Below are 13696 nucleotides of genomic sequence, written 5' to 3' on the forward strand. Positions count from 1 at the left end.
CTTTGCTTTGCGCTTTTTGGCAAATTTTGAATTATGGCCGAATGTTAAACTTTAATTCAATTTCGGGTCGTGTGGGCGTTTCGAAAATGGACAAACGTCAAGTGATTTTAATGACGGCGCTGCTTTCTGTTCATGCAAAAAATCTACTTAATATATATATATGAATATATTGTATATCTGTGTGTGTGTACTTTGCATAAATGTTGCTTATATAAAGGGGGGGCTCCTCGGTGTTTTGTTTTGCGTGCCTAAAAAAGGCCGGCCAGCCGTGTGGATGCGACTTTTTCGCCGGCCGTTGACTCTGGGCCACTCCAAAATTCTTTGAAGTCAGGGAAGAAACCAGAGGGGGGGGGGTGGTGAATTGGGGACTGGGGGAATGGGGCTTTATCAGCCGAGCAACGAAAGGCAACTGAGACTGCAGACAGCAGACAGGCGGCACTTAGCGAAGTCAACACTACACGACAATCGGCCATTTCGCTTGGGCATTGCGGTCACGTTCTCCTTTTGCCTTTGCCAGCAAGCTAAAAAACAAAAACAAAAAAATAAGCGAAAATAAATGAAATTAAATAAAACAGAAAATATGATTGCCGCCCCTCCCTGCGTTAATTGTTTTATTCGCAGAATTTGCAATTCGTACGAGAGTCCGTCAAAGGTTCCTATCTGAAAATTATGCTTATCGTCAAGGGAAGTGCGATTGCACTTACAGAGTTGAAGGTGCACTGAGAATAAAATTGGTGTTAAATGTGAGCGGAATGTATTAACTAAGTAGAAATGGTAATATTTGAGTTGCAAATGGTATCATAATTTAAGTTTGCATCTACTAAACAAATTTGCCAATTAACACTTGCACGCCATTTCTCGCAGTGCATTTTGCAACATGCCGCACATGAACTTGTCAACTTTTCAAGTCTCTTTTGTTTTTTTTATTTAGTTTCGCTGTGACATTGCTGCAACTTGGAGCAAACAATGCTGAGTAGACAATTTACTCAGTCTTAGCCGATTGAAAATCAAAATTGTATTATTTAGCCCGGATAATTATGCGCATTTCTAACTAAACAAGCGGCGACCTTCGGCATGCAATTTCTGTATTATTATTTCTGTATTTAACAAGCTTGGCAACAAATGTATGCCACAGCCACAGCAAGTAAAGCGTTGAAACAAAAGCAAAATGCGCGCTTGGAGTTGCCAACTTTAAGTTAACATTTGGCCAAAACGGCGGCCTATGCTAACGCGCTCTGTTAGCCTTTGTTTCGGCCGCTCCAAACGCTTATTAGCCGCTTTGATATAAACAATGCAAATTGTCGTCGCTGTTTTCGTTTTTGCCAACGCTTGTTTTTGCCTTCGATGATGCCAAGTTTTTTGTTTTTTTTTGTGCCGTCATTACGTCATTGTCAGGCTAAAATTGGTCTAAAAATAGCCCAACACGTCAGCTGAAAGCAGAAGGCAAAGTCTCGGGCCCGAGAATTTCTTAGCCACTCAACTTGTTGCATCTTCACCTTCCTCCTCTGCCCAGCGTTTAAAAACATGTGAATGTGTTTTTGAACTAATTAGAGCCAAGGTCAAAGTTGATGGTCTAATCAAAATGATAGCGCGGATTTACAGGCAATTGATAAGTTTGAGTTTTCAGGGAATTCCTTTGGGAAGTGGCAATTTTTAGGTTTTGAAATATTTTTGTAAGTTGCAGTCACCATACATTTATTTAGGGGCCACTTTGGTTTGGCTTGAACCGCCCGCAAATCAAATTTGCAGCAGTCGCGTGTATTAGTCAGCAATTTGTTGCTTTTCGCTACGTCAGTGTTTTACTTTTTCTTTTTTTTTTTTACTCTCCACTGCTGGCTGTTCGATGTTCGCTGCTCGTTTCATTTGGTTCATAATTGACCCCCAGATGTGAACTCGGTGTCCGGAGATATGACTCTGTCCAACGTTCCGATAGGAGAATCGAGATCGCCATCCGAGCTGGCTGGCAAGCAATTTAGACAATTCAATTCGCCGCGCTTGATTGCCAGCATTCTATATCATCACTTGTTTTGCATACGTACATTTTCCAAATTGACTGATTCATCATCGGCTAAATGCGGTTCATGTTCGCGAGGGACAAGTTCAAATGGCAAAAAAGTGGGTTAAAACGAAAGTAGCCAGCCAAACAAAGGTGGCCAAACAGCCAAGGCGGCCGAGTTGAAAGTAAATTTCGCATACGAAATTAAAAAGTAAATATATCACAAAGAATAAAATCGATTGTTTGCTGTCAATAAGGGAACGGCCTTTGGGATTGGGAAACACGGCTGCGATAAGATCGTCAAATAAATAAGCACACAAGCCGCTCGAACTCGCTGCACGGAGAGAAAAGAAGGCATACTACTTCAAAAATGTAGCCCCAGTGCAACTGGTATGTGTGTGTGTGTGTGTTGCTCTTAGCCCACAACAAAAGCCAGCAATTAGCGTATTGGCCAACTTGCTGGCGACGGAAATAAACGCTCTTGGCGAGACAGGGGGTCTGAACTGAACTGAACTGAACTGAAAACATAGTTAATGTGGATGTGCCACACGCACACACCTGTTCGTGGGACATCTGTCGAATCGGACATGTGTATATATGTATGTAGCTTATGTTTACTCGGAATCATCGCTTTTGGCCAAAACATTGGGCCTGATTTATGGGCAACTGAAAGGCTTTTCCGTGGAAGCGAAGAATGAGCCTCTGGCAAGTTCGGCAAATCGGAAGCAGAAGCATATACATATGTACATAAGCCACCACCACATTCTACTATAGCTAACTAAATGTACATATTTCGCTTTGAATGCGGCAAAAGCGAGCGTGGTCGTCGTGTGGGCAGCCGCTCAATTAAGAGCAGCCAGCGTTTAGGATCATTTGATTTCCCAGCGGCTGTCTTCTAATTTGAGCAGCCAGCTCGCACAACACACGCCCAGCAGACAGCAGACAGCTCTCCGGATTCGGATGCGGGTTCGGGTTCTCTAGTAGTTCTCAAGATATATAAATATATATATGATATGTATATATATACATATATATGCATACATCTGCGGCGATCTCTCGATCGCGATCGTTGCCAATTTCGCTCGCCGGAGATTCTGATGCGATTCAGTCGCAAACGAACAACGAACCATCGAAGTTTAGAAAATATCTAACAATTAAAAGCGATCGCGCGCGCGCTTTTCCTCGAATCGCATCGCATCGAATCGAAACGCGAAACTCAAACAACGAAACGAAAATAAATTTGGAAAACTGCAATTGTCGTTGGGTTTTCGGTGCGCGTGCATTGCCAAAACGAATCAGGAGCAAAAAAAACGAATCAGTCGGCTATATGTACATATATACATATAGACGCAAAACAACGCACATTTCTCGGCTGCAAGCGCGTGGATCGAAATATATATGCCATACGAATATACATATATATATATATATATATGTAAATATAGCCAAACCCAGAAATAAAAGCGCAAAGGGAGGCATAACACTCGCTGTGTTGAGAGGCGTTGCCCATGGCCGAGGAATTTCTGAATACAACAAATGCAGCATTAATTGAACTAGCTCAAGGCTCCATGTCCGTGTAAATCTCTATAATTATATAATAATCGAATTTGCGGCTCACACAGTGGAGCGACTTAAACTGGACACGTGTCGCTGGATTTTGGGCCTCGCACACTTACGATAAACTGCGTCGATTATGAGCGCTTTCGCCGAGCGGAATGTGCGTTTCAATCCTTTGCGAAATCAGCAAACGCTTATCGTTAAGCGGCTGAGACCGCCGGAGAGCCAAAACTTCAAGAACTGAGCAATCGAACAACGAACATATACGAAATCTGCTCACGGCTCGCAGCTAGCAAGAAGTCAAATCAAACGAACCCTTTTTCTTTATTAGGAAAGAGCCAACGCAGAAAGCAAACGAAATACACAATACACACAAAAAAAAGAAGCTATGAAACAAAGCCAAAAACGAACGAATTTCTAAGCAACTAGAACAACACTGCGACAACAAACAGCATAGGAGCATCCAAACGAACGGAATTATAAAGACAAGAAAGGATCATCAGCACATTGTTAGGAAACTTTGGGAACAGAGTCCCAATTTGTACATATACTCTAGTTTAGCTAGTAACTAGATTCTTAGATTGTTGAATTGTTTTTGTTGATTTTGAATACAATTCGCATATATCATTGTTGTCCCAATTGTTGTGTTAGCTTAGCTAGGCTAAGAACCCCAACGAATACTAGTCAGCCGCCCAACTGTGCGTATACGCAACGCGAGTGCGTATACTTAATATTTAGGTTTAGATCGATAAGCAGCGAACAAATGATGAAAAATCTCAACGGTAGGACGCACAATGCGTGCTACCATCCCTACTACCACCAATCGCTGCATTTTGCTCAGCAGCAGCAGCAGCAGCAGCAGCATCATCTGCAGCAACAGCAGCAACATATGCAGCAGCAGCAGCAGCAACAGCAAGCGCCGCAGCAACAGTTGCGTCATCAGCAACGGCAACTGCCCACGCAGCCAGCCTACCAGCAATCGCAATCGGTTGCCCACAATGCTTTTCCACTGCGCAGCAGCAGCAACAATTATGGCCATGTTGCTAGCAGCGCCTACGCTGCCAGCAGCGGCAGTCACAACAGCAACAATGCGGCTGCCATGGCCGCCGTCTGCCAAATGCAGAATTTTTTCAACCAGCAACAGCAGCAGCAGCAGCAACTGGAGTTCAACAACAATTGCATGCCCATTAATTACTACCAGCAGCAGCAGCAGCAACATTACCCTTCCGAGTCCCAGTCCTCCGCCTCCGGCTGGAATCCCGAAACCCCTGGGCAGGCGCAACTCGCCTTGACGGCCACAACATGCAACACCACTGCAGCTGCAACATGCAACACCACTGCAGCTGCAACAACGAGCACAACTGCAACATCTGCTGCCGCTGGCAGCGACAACAACCACAGCGACAACTTTGCAATGGACGCCAGTGAGATAGCCACTTTCCTCGCCAACGAGCTTTTCCTACAGCAGGTACCACAGATCGATCGATGATGATGCCTCCGATTCTGGTCGAGATTGGGATAGATTTGGGCGCGAAACAATTGGCAAGCGGCATGCGTACTTAATCATCGCCGAAAATAGAACAAATGCGGAACAACAAAGGGGTGGGCAAATATAAACAAAGTGATGGATTGGCCGCCTCTCTTTCGGTTTCTTCATCTCTCTTCGCCTCTTTTTTTTTCGTTTTTTGTTTGGCCAAAAACACGTTCGCTAATTCGCTAGAAATGTACGGATAAGCAAGAGGTCTTACAGACTTAGCAATAGCTTTTGATGTTGACTGATATCTGAACTCGACCCAAATTACTCATGTGATAAGAATAAATTCCCAAACATCCTTAAGCTATTCGCGGGCAACACTGCGTATGCGTGATATATGTATACTGATATGGCATTGTAGAGGGTTTCGTGCTTGTCATGAGCTTTAATGAGCGTTAATAGTAATCCATCTTCTCAGATACTTGCACTCATAGATGTCTTTACTAATCATGCACCTTTTCTGCTCTTGCAGCTCGGCAACTTTGAGACCGGCCAGAGTGTTCTCACACTGACGACGCCCACGTTGACGCCGACCACCACGCGCAACATCGAGGACACACTGGGCCACTTGCTCTCGGACACGCAGACCGATCGTGTGGCTGGTTGCGCGGGATTTGCAGTGCCAAAGGTGCTACCCAATGCCATTGATGTCCTGGGCATGGGTATTCCCACCGGTGTTTCGTCGCTCCCACTTCAGCAGACATTCGATTTGAGCCTGGGGCAGGGCAGCGAGTCCGAGGACTCCAACGCTTCGTACAACGATACGCAGATGAACGAGGAGCAGGACACGACCGATACTTGTAAGTGAAGCTGGCACGAATTGCTCCGAATGTCTACTAACTCCCTTTTATTTCATACGCCTGCAGCAAGTGCCCATACGGACAGCACCTCGTACCAAGCTGGCCACATCATGGCGGGCAGCGTGAACGGCGGCGGTGTCAACAACTTCTCCAATGTCCTGGCCGCCGTGAGCTCTAGCCGCGGATCGGCGTCGGTGGGCAGCAGCAACGCGAATACCTCAAATACGCCGGCTCGTCGTGGCGGTGGCAGACGCCCCAACCGGTCGACGAACATGACCCCGGAGGAGGAGCAGAAGCGGGCCGTGCGCCGGGAGCGGAACAAACAGGCGGCGGCCCGTTGCCGCAAGAGGCGCGTGGACCAGACCAACGAGCTCACCGAGGAGGTGGAGCAGCTGGAGAAGCGGGGCGAGAGCATGCGCAAGGAGATCGAGGTGCTGACGAATAGCAAGAATCAGCTGGAGTACCTTCTGGCCACCCACCGGGCCACCTGCCAAAAGATTCGCTCCGACATGCTGAGCGTGGTCACCTGCAACGGTCTGATTGCCCCGGCCGGACTCCTGAGTGCAGGGAGCAGCGGCAGCGGCGCGAGCAGCCATCACAACCACAACAGCAACGACAGCAGCAACGGCACGATTACGGGCATGGACGCCACGCTGAACTCCACCGGGAGGAGCAATTCACCCTTGGATCTCAAGCCGGCGGCGAACATCGATAGCCTGCTGATGCACATCAAGGACGAGCCACTCGATGGCGCCATCGACTCAGGATCCAGCCTGGACCAGGACGGTCCGCCGCCCAGCAAGCGCATCACCTTGCCGCCCATGTCCACGATGCCGCACGTTCACTTGTCCACGATATTAACGCCCACCGGCGCCTCGTCGGGATCTCTGCAGACGCCGATCACGAGCACGGCGCCCGGCGGATTCGGCAGCGCCTTCCCGGTGACCTCCAACGGCAGCAGCATCAACAACATCAACAGCATCGGCAACAACATGAACTCTCCCACGCTGAATGCGCATAACAAGGTGCCTAAGGAGCGGCCCAATACGCTGGCTTTCCAGCGTCCTCTGGGCCAGATGCACCTCACCATGGCCAACAACAAGGCGGGTGGGCCCACGCAGATCCAGGGCGTGCCCATCCAGACGCCCTCGACCGGCACCTTCAACTTCGACTCCCTGATGGACGGCGGCACTGGGCTAACGCCCGTCTCCGGACCCCTCGTACCGAACAGCTCCTCCACGAACAAGCACCCGCTGGAGCTGCCCACGCCCACCGCCGAGCCGTCCAAGCTGGTCAGCTTATAACCGGACCGGATCTGGGACGGGGATGGGGGCCGAGTCAGGATTAAGTTAAGTTTTATATAGTTGGCAGGCAAACAACGGAAGGAAACCGCGAAGCACTTTTCTAGTTGTAGGAGATGTTTTCATTTTTGTAATATGCTGTAATATGCGTAAACGTGACGAATGTGTTGTTTCGTTAACTCTAATGTTTTTGTATTATTATCTTTATTATGGTTAATTTATGATTTCGCTATGTCTTTTACATACGCCGAGGAGCTATGTACATATGTTATGTACTTGTAATTTGTGCAATTTTCAAACCTCTTCATTGCGCGTTGTATATTTTCAAAAAATATAAGAACGCGAACGCGAACGCGAACGACCGACGATGCATGATGAGAATGATAAGGATAATGATGATAATAGGGCGTGTAGATTTGCAGGATGCGTTGTGATATTTATTATAAAACGAATACAAAAGATGCGAGGATGAAACAAAGTAGAAAGCAAACAGGAGCGTCTAATGAAAGGAACTAAGCCGGTTTTAAAATTGTACATTTAAACGAATCGTAAAGCGTAAATATACTATAAAACAAAACAAAGTGAATATATATTCAGCATACAAACTAAATACAATGCCTTGAGAGAGAATTAAGAAATGCAAACCTTTATATATAGAGATCTACATACATATATGTATGCATGTACATTTAAAGCTAAACAATAATGGCGTTGAAGCGAGTTTTATATTGAGCAAAAGCAAATGTGAAATGAGATAAATATACTTATTGTGTACTCTGTAAGCTGCAGTAGAAACCAAAATATATTTTTACTAAACGCAACATTGCGCTATTTTCAAATACCATTTATAAGAAATGACAAAAGCAAAGCAATTATTTAATATGTAATTATGTATTATGTATACCTATATCTACCTACCCACAACCTTAAATCAAAAAACCCAAAACGATTCAACAAAAGCTGATCAGGTAAAGCAACTCTCGCCAGTTTCCACACTAAATTCTCAGAATATTCAAAATTTTAATCTATACAAAACCAAACCGATTGATAGCAAATAAATGCACTTATAAGGGCAGAAAAACACCAAAATTTAAAAATGAAATGGAATAAAATAGAAATAAAAAGACCGACAAAACCTAAAGACGATTTGTGGAATTATTTCTGAAGTTATAGCGATTCACATGACTTGCAAATGGGCTGGCTCGTCGTCAGGTAAACATATCAGGTAGATTAGGGTGGACCAACAAAGGCTGCATTCTCAATTTCTGCAGACTTCTTCAAGCGATTTGAAGTACTTACTTATGGAAGTAAACCTCATTGAGAAAATGGCTCTAATGTGAAAATGCGATCATTCAAGTTATGAAAACATTATGAGATAGAAACACCTAGTTGCTGCCATAAAGACCAGTCTGAAGGGCAGGTAAACGCAGCCGTGTTCTTCCACTCGTCTGATAATGGCACAAACGAGTATATATGTACATACAACACACGCTGCATATATTCATTTTCGGGTTTGCCTTATTTTGCATTTTTTTTTGTTTTTTTTGGGATCTGTTGCTTTCGGTGCAGCCACGAATCGCGGATCTCTGTTTCAGTTACTCGAGAAGCGGCGATATGAGCGGCAGTCAACTTCTTCGCGCCCTGCGACGATCCCTGGGATTGGGCAGGCAGCAGCTGAAGGTCGATAGCCGGCATGTGGTGCTCATCACGGGCTGCGATTCGGGATTGGGGTAAGCTAAGCGAAGCGGGAGCAAGTGGAGCCTAATAACGCAATGATCTCGATAGCCACTCCATGGCAGTTTACTGCCACGAATCGCTGCACATGACCGTGATTTCCTGCTGCCACAACATCAAGTCGGAAGGAGCTAAACTGCTGCAGGGCCTAGCCTCGGCCAAGGATGGACTGAGCAGAATGCACACCTTGGAACTGGATCTATTGGAACCCGATTCCATTCGCCTGGTGCATCGCCAGCTAAGGGACATACTGGCCAAAGACCCCAGCTATCGGCTGACGGCACTGATAAACAATGCTGGAGTAATGTGCTTCGGGGAATTCGAGTGGCAGCTAACGGAGCAGATCGAGGCGCAGATCAACTGCAACCTGCTGGGCACCATGAGGCTGACACATGAACTGCTGCCCCTGCTCCGGCAGCAGCAGGGCAGGATCATCAATGTGACCAGCCACTGCGGATTGCAGGCTCTGCCGGCACTGGGTCCTTATGCCGCCTCCAAGGCAGCCCTTCGCTTCTGGACGGATTCACTCCGCGTGGAGCTGCAGCAGTATGGCATGGAGGTGGTCAACTTCATACCAGGCTCCTTCGTCCTGGACAGCAACATTGCGGCCAGACAGCAGCAGCATGCTCAGAAGATGCGCGAAGCCTTCAGTGCGGAGCAACACGCTCTGTACGACACTTACTTCGAGGCCTTCAATGGTTATCTGAAAGTACTGAGCGGCTTCAAGCCGCCCAATCGCCTGAGGAACGAGTCGCTGCTGGCAAAGTTTAAGGATGCATTGACCAGCTCACAACCCTTGGCTCTGTACATCGAGGAACCCCGTAGATATCGCCTCTATCGCTGGCTCTTTACGCTCTGCCCCACTCCGCTAGTGGATTGGCTCACGGTGCGTTTCTGCGCGATGCCCACCTACGAGTCAACGAACAGGCAGGAGAAGATTTAGATTAATCCGTAGTCTATACATTTTAAATATACATTGTAGCACATTGGAATACTTGGCTAAGGGCTGTGGCAAATAAAACGAGCTGAATCCAGGGAATGGAAAACGCCAAAATGTGATCACAGAACGCAACTGGGTGGTGGTGTCTAGAAGACATAGCCGCGACAGCGCTCGAACACCGCATCGTTGAGCAGCTGGAACCACTCGCTGGCATAGGTGGAGTCCTCCGCTGCCCGGAACAGCTGAAGCTTTTCCTGCGCGGGCAGCGCGGAGCAGAGATAAAAGCTGATGGCAGTTTCCGTCAGGTCGGCATGGTAGTTCTTCAGCGCCCACTCGAGCAGGCGCAGGCAGTTGTGTGAGTCCAGGTACTGGATGAGTCTTTGCTGCAATACCGCCTCCATATCGGGCATGATGTACACGCGGGCCATCTCGTAGGCCTGCAGCAGGGCGGGGTAATCCGGCTCGGTTAGATGCCGCTCCTGGCACACGATTAAATGCAGAAAGTAGCGCAGTCCACTGGCAGTGTAATCTGGCAGCTGAATCTCGCCTTGGTGACCCTCGCGGAAATCACTGTTGAGCATCTTGTTGAACACTTCGCTGGTGTCGCAGAGCAGCTGCTTATTAAACCCAATGGAGGTGGAATCCGCTCCATGACCAACGAGGAATCGCATGTCGCAGTTGGCGTGCAGCGGTGCGGTATCATTTGCAATTTGGTTGCAGATTCCTGCTGTACTCTCCGCTGGTTCGGCTTCTGGCATAACGATGCCCAGGGTATATCGCGCCATCGATGTCACCGCATCCGCCGCCTCATCTGCGTAGTGGTCCTCGGTCTTCTTGCGCAGCATCATGTCGAATAGCATATTCAGCGCATTGCCGTCGTACAGGAACTGATAGAGCAATCGATGGCTTTTAACTATGTAGGCCACCGAAATGGCGGCTCTCTGTTGGGATATCACATCGTCGCAGCGCAGGAGACGCACTAGCTCCTCCTTGCCATAATTCGATTCTCCCACATTGGTTAACGTCTCCAAGAAGGCGAAGCCGTCTTTGCGAATCTGAAATATACGTGCGGTGTTAACTGTGATGAACATTAGATGAATGGGCTCACTTTACCTCCTTCAGCTTGGTAAACTGGTACAGTTGATGGACCACGCCATGCTTTATTATCTGGGCAAAGAACTGGCTCTCACTGAAAGGATATACGTGCAATTAGAATACATGCTTATCCTTAGTTCAGCTTGACAACTTACAGTAGAATATTTGTCAGGGCATTTGGGAAATTATTGTTCGATCCAAACAATTTGATGGCTCTAATCAGAGTGTCGAGCGTCTCTGGCTTTCCCAGCTCCACTCGCTTGTTCACCATCAGCGTGATGCGATAGATAAGGTTTTCTATTATGTCAATGGTGTTGCATGTTGTATTGCGGAACGGGGCTAGTTTCGGTGGTACATCCGAGCTCAGTTCCTCGAGATCCTCTTTGTCGGACAGCGGATCATCTATGGGTTCGCTGCCCTCCTCAATTAGTTTCAGTATATCCAGAACATTCGAAGGCTGCGAACGATTGGCGGCTATGCGCCGCTCTCTTGTGTCCAAATTGCTATTATTTGTGCTGTCATCCTCATCTTCGTCGTCATCACTGCACGCCGGAGAATAGTTGTCGTCGTCATCATTCGTCAGCAGATCTGTGCACACCGGTGACATGCTGCGCGAACTGCAGGGACTGGTTGTGCGATAAGACCTAGGTGAACTGCTCGGCGATTCAAAGTCCGATCCTAAGGTCTCGTGGGTTTTTGAGAACTTGTGTGCAAAAAGTGGGTATAATTAGCAAGTGGCTTGTAAACATATGCTAGCTGCTATGCTGCTAAATAAATACCTTGCTCAGCGTCTCTGGCGTTGTGGGATCCGTCAGTTTTCTTTTTTTACCACCTTGCAGTCTCTCGTCTCGTCGACGTTTGTGATGCTCATCATCGCTGGTCAGGTAATCGTTTAGTTCCCGCACCAACATGGGCATTAGTCCTTCATACAGCATGAGTTCCATGCTTAAGTTATCATATTGGAAGTTGTAAAGTATGTGAAATAGCTGTTGGGTATGAAGAAAGCCATTATATATAGCAGATGTCAAGAGGGATTTGGTTTCCATCTCACCGATGATCGCTCGCTCTGCGAGTTGGAGTCCCGGATCATGGCCACCAGCTTGCGCAGTGCCCCACATCTCCGGATCTTCGAGCGGCTGCAGGCATCGGTGGATAGCGTCAAGATTATGTTGATGCAGTGCCGGCTCTCGCTTTCGCTAAGTGGCTTTGCCATGTTCACAGCCATGAGCATCTCGCAGGCAGCCACAATGGCATCCGCAGTGCTCAGCATGTAGAAGGCGAAGGGATCCTTGCAGAAGTTAGAGAGGATTTTAAGGGCAGAGGCCCGTTGGTCGCCGTCCTCCTTTACGAAGCACACAATGGAGGCGAGCGAGGTATTCCAGGAAATGGACTAACAAGAAATGTTTATTATGTACTACGTTTTGGAGAACTTAGAAAACAGTCTCACCTCCCAAACTTTCAGTCCAATTTGCTGCGCGGATATCAGGACCAGACACTTCAGAATCTCGAGGGCCAGCTCAACGGCCGCTTCATTTTCCTTGGGCAGCGCATAGTCACAGTTCCTTGTGGAATTCTTGAGCATCTGGTGGTCAAAGATGTCACTGCGAACACCCTCCAAATTCCGGGCTACCTCCTCGAAATACTTCTCACGGTGCTGGTTCCTCTTCAGGCCAATCAGCGTGGACATCTCGATGTCCGGAACGGGCTCCTTGGATGCCTCTTCGTTCTTCATCACGGCCAGAAAAATTCGCATCAGCTGCTGGAACCCATTGGCCATGAGGAAGTACTTCAGGAACTGGCTGCTGGCCAGAAGGAAACGGCAGACGCGGAATGCCATGATGCGGGTCTGCACCGCACTGGTGGACTCAATGATGTGGCAGATGGCCGGTGCAATGGCCGCATAGTGCACTGTGAGACACTGGGACGCCTTCTTGCTCTTGGCGATGTTTCCAAGCATCCGGCAGGCGCGGCACTGGATCAGGGGATTAGGTATGGTCTTCAGAATGGTCACCAGCGGGTGAATCACCTTGCATTCAACAGCCTTAAAGTGGAAAGTTTTAAATTTTTTTAACCGTTGTGGTTCAAAATAAAGATAAAAATGTAATCTGATAATCCCACCTCAATGCAGGACTGTTCGTCGGTGCAGCAGTTCCCCAGTATGCTCAGTACCACCTCCATTATCTTTTCATTCAGCTTGGTGATCAGTCGCACCTGGAAGACGCAATTAATAATGATTTAAAAATCGATTCGAATAACGATCCTATGTGAGCGGCAGTGGCTGTCAAACCACCATGAGCGTTGTGACTCCCAAACCCACCATGATGTGAACGCCCCCAGCAGTGCGAAATAAAACAATGCCATTTTTATCCTTCACCAGATCGGTGCGCAGCTTCACCAGGCATTTGTAAATGACTGTTCGATCCGTGGAGGTCTTTAGCACTTCCAGCATGCTCTCCACTTGCTCTGGTGTCCAGAACATTGGTAATTTTCTTAATTTTTAAACAAATTGAAACAATTCAACAAATTCTACAGTGCGTCTCAAACCTCTTTGAGAGTGTGACCGTGCATAAGAGCGTATTTTACGGTATTTTACGTTATTTTTCGAAAATCCAGCAGCGGTCTGCCTTATTTATAAACTGATGTTTACGTTTTAGCTTTGGATGCGAATTCGATTCTACAATAATAAATGGAAGCAGGCCTGTTTTTTATGTAGATTATACAAGTTCCCACAAAATTACC

At 47.4% G+C, this 13696-nt stretch overlaps 3 protein-coding genes across 7 annotated transcripts in view; 2 read left to right on the top strand and 1 right to left on the bottom strand.

Moving 5' to 3' along the window:
* kay (kayak) overlaps positions 1–8280 on the top strand; it is a 28119-nt gene extending 19839 nt beyond the window's left edge. For 4 of the 5 annotated variants that reach the window (NM_001032408.3, NM_001300662.1, NM_001032407.3 and 1 more), the window contains 2 exons: positions 5560–5887; positions 5954–8280. In NM_001032408.3, coding sequence (NP_001027580.1) covers positions 5560–5887; positions 5954–7191 — 1566 coding nt within the window. In that variant the 3' untranslated portion in view covers positions 7192–8280. Of the gene's footprint in view, positions 1–3102; positions 5022–5559; positions 5888–5953 lie in introns of those variants that run through there. The other variant, NM_001032405.4, reaches the window with a different exon arrangement.
* Positions 8281–8763: 483 nt separating this feature from the next.
* sro (shroud) lies at positions 8764–9972 on the top strand. Its single transcript, NM_143468.2, has 2 exons — positions 8764–8918; positions 8974–9972. Exons 1-2 carry the CDS (start codon positions 8803–8805, stop codon positions 9863–9865), a joined length of 1008 nt encoding a protein of 335 aa, NP_651725.1. The 5' UTR covers positions 8764–8802; the 3' UTR covers positions 9866–9972.
* On the bottom strand, positions 9864–13521 carry Rnb (R and B). The gene is made up of 8 exons (NM_143469.2): positions 13275–13521; positions 13076–13168; positions 12405–12998; positions 12009–12347; positions 11737–11943; positions 11113–11660; positions 10976–11051; positions 9864–10917 (listed from the first exon to the last, which is right to left on the bottom strand). Exons 1-8 carry the CDS (start codon positions 13434–13436, stop codon positions 10009–10011), a joined length of 2928 nt encoding a protein of 975 aa, NP_651726.1. The 5' UTR covers positions 13437–13521; the 3' UTR covers positions 9864–10008.
* Positions 13522–13696: the final 175 nt, after the last annotated feature.

Source organism: Drosophila melanogaster, chromosome 3R, assembly GCF_000001215.4.
Source record: "Drosophila melanogaster chromosome 3R".
In the NCBI taxonomy this organism is placed as follows: domain Eukaryota; kingdom Metazoa; phylum Arthropoda; class Insecta; order Diptera; family Drosophilidae; genus Drosophila; species Drosophila melanogaster.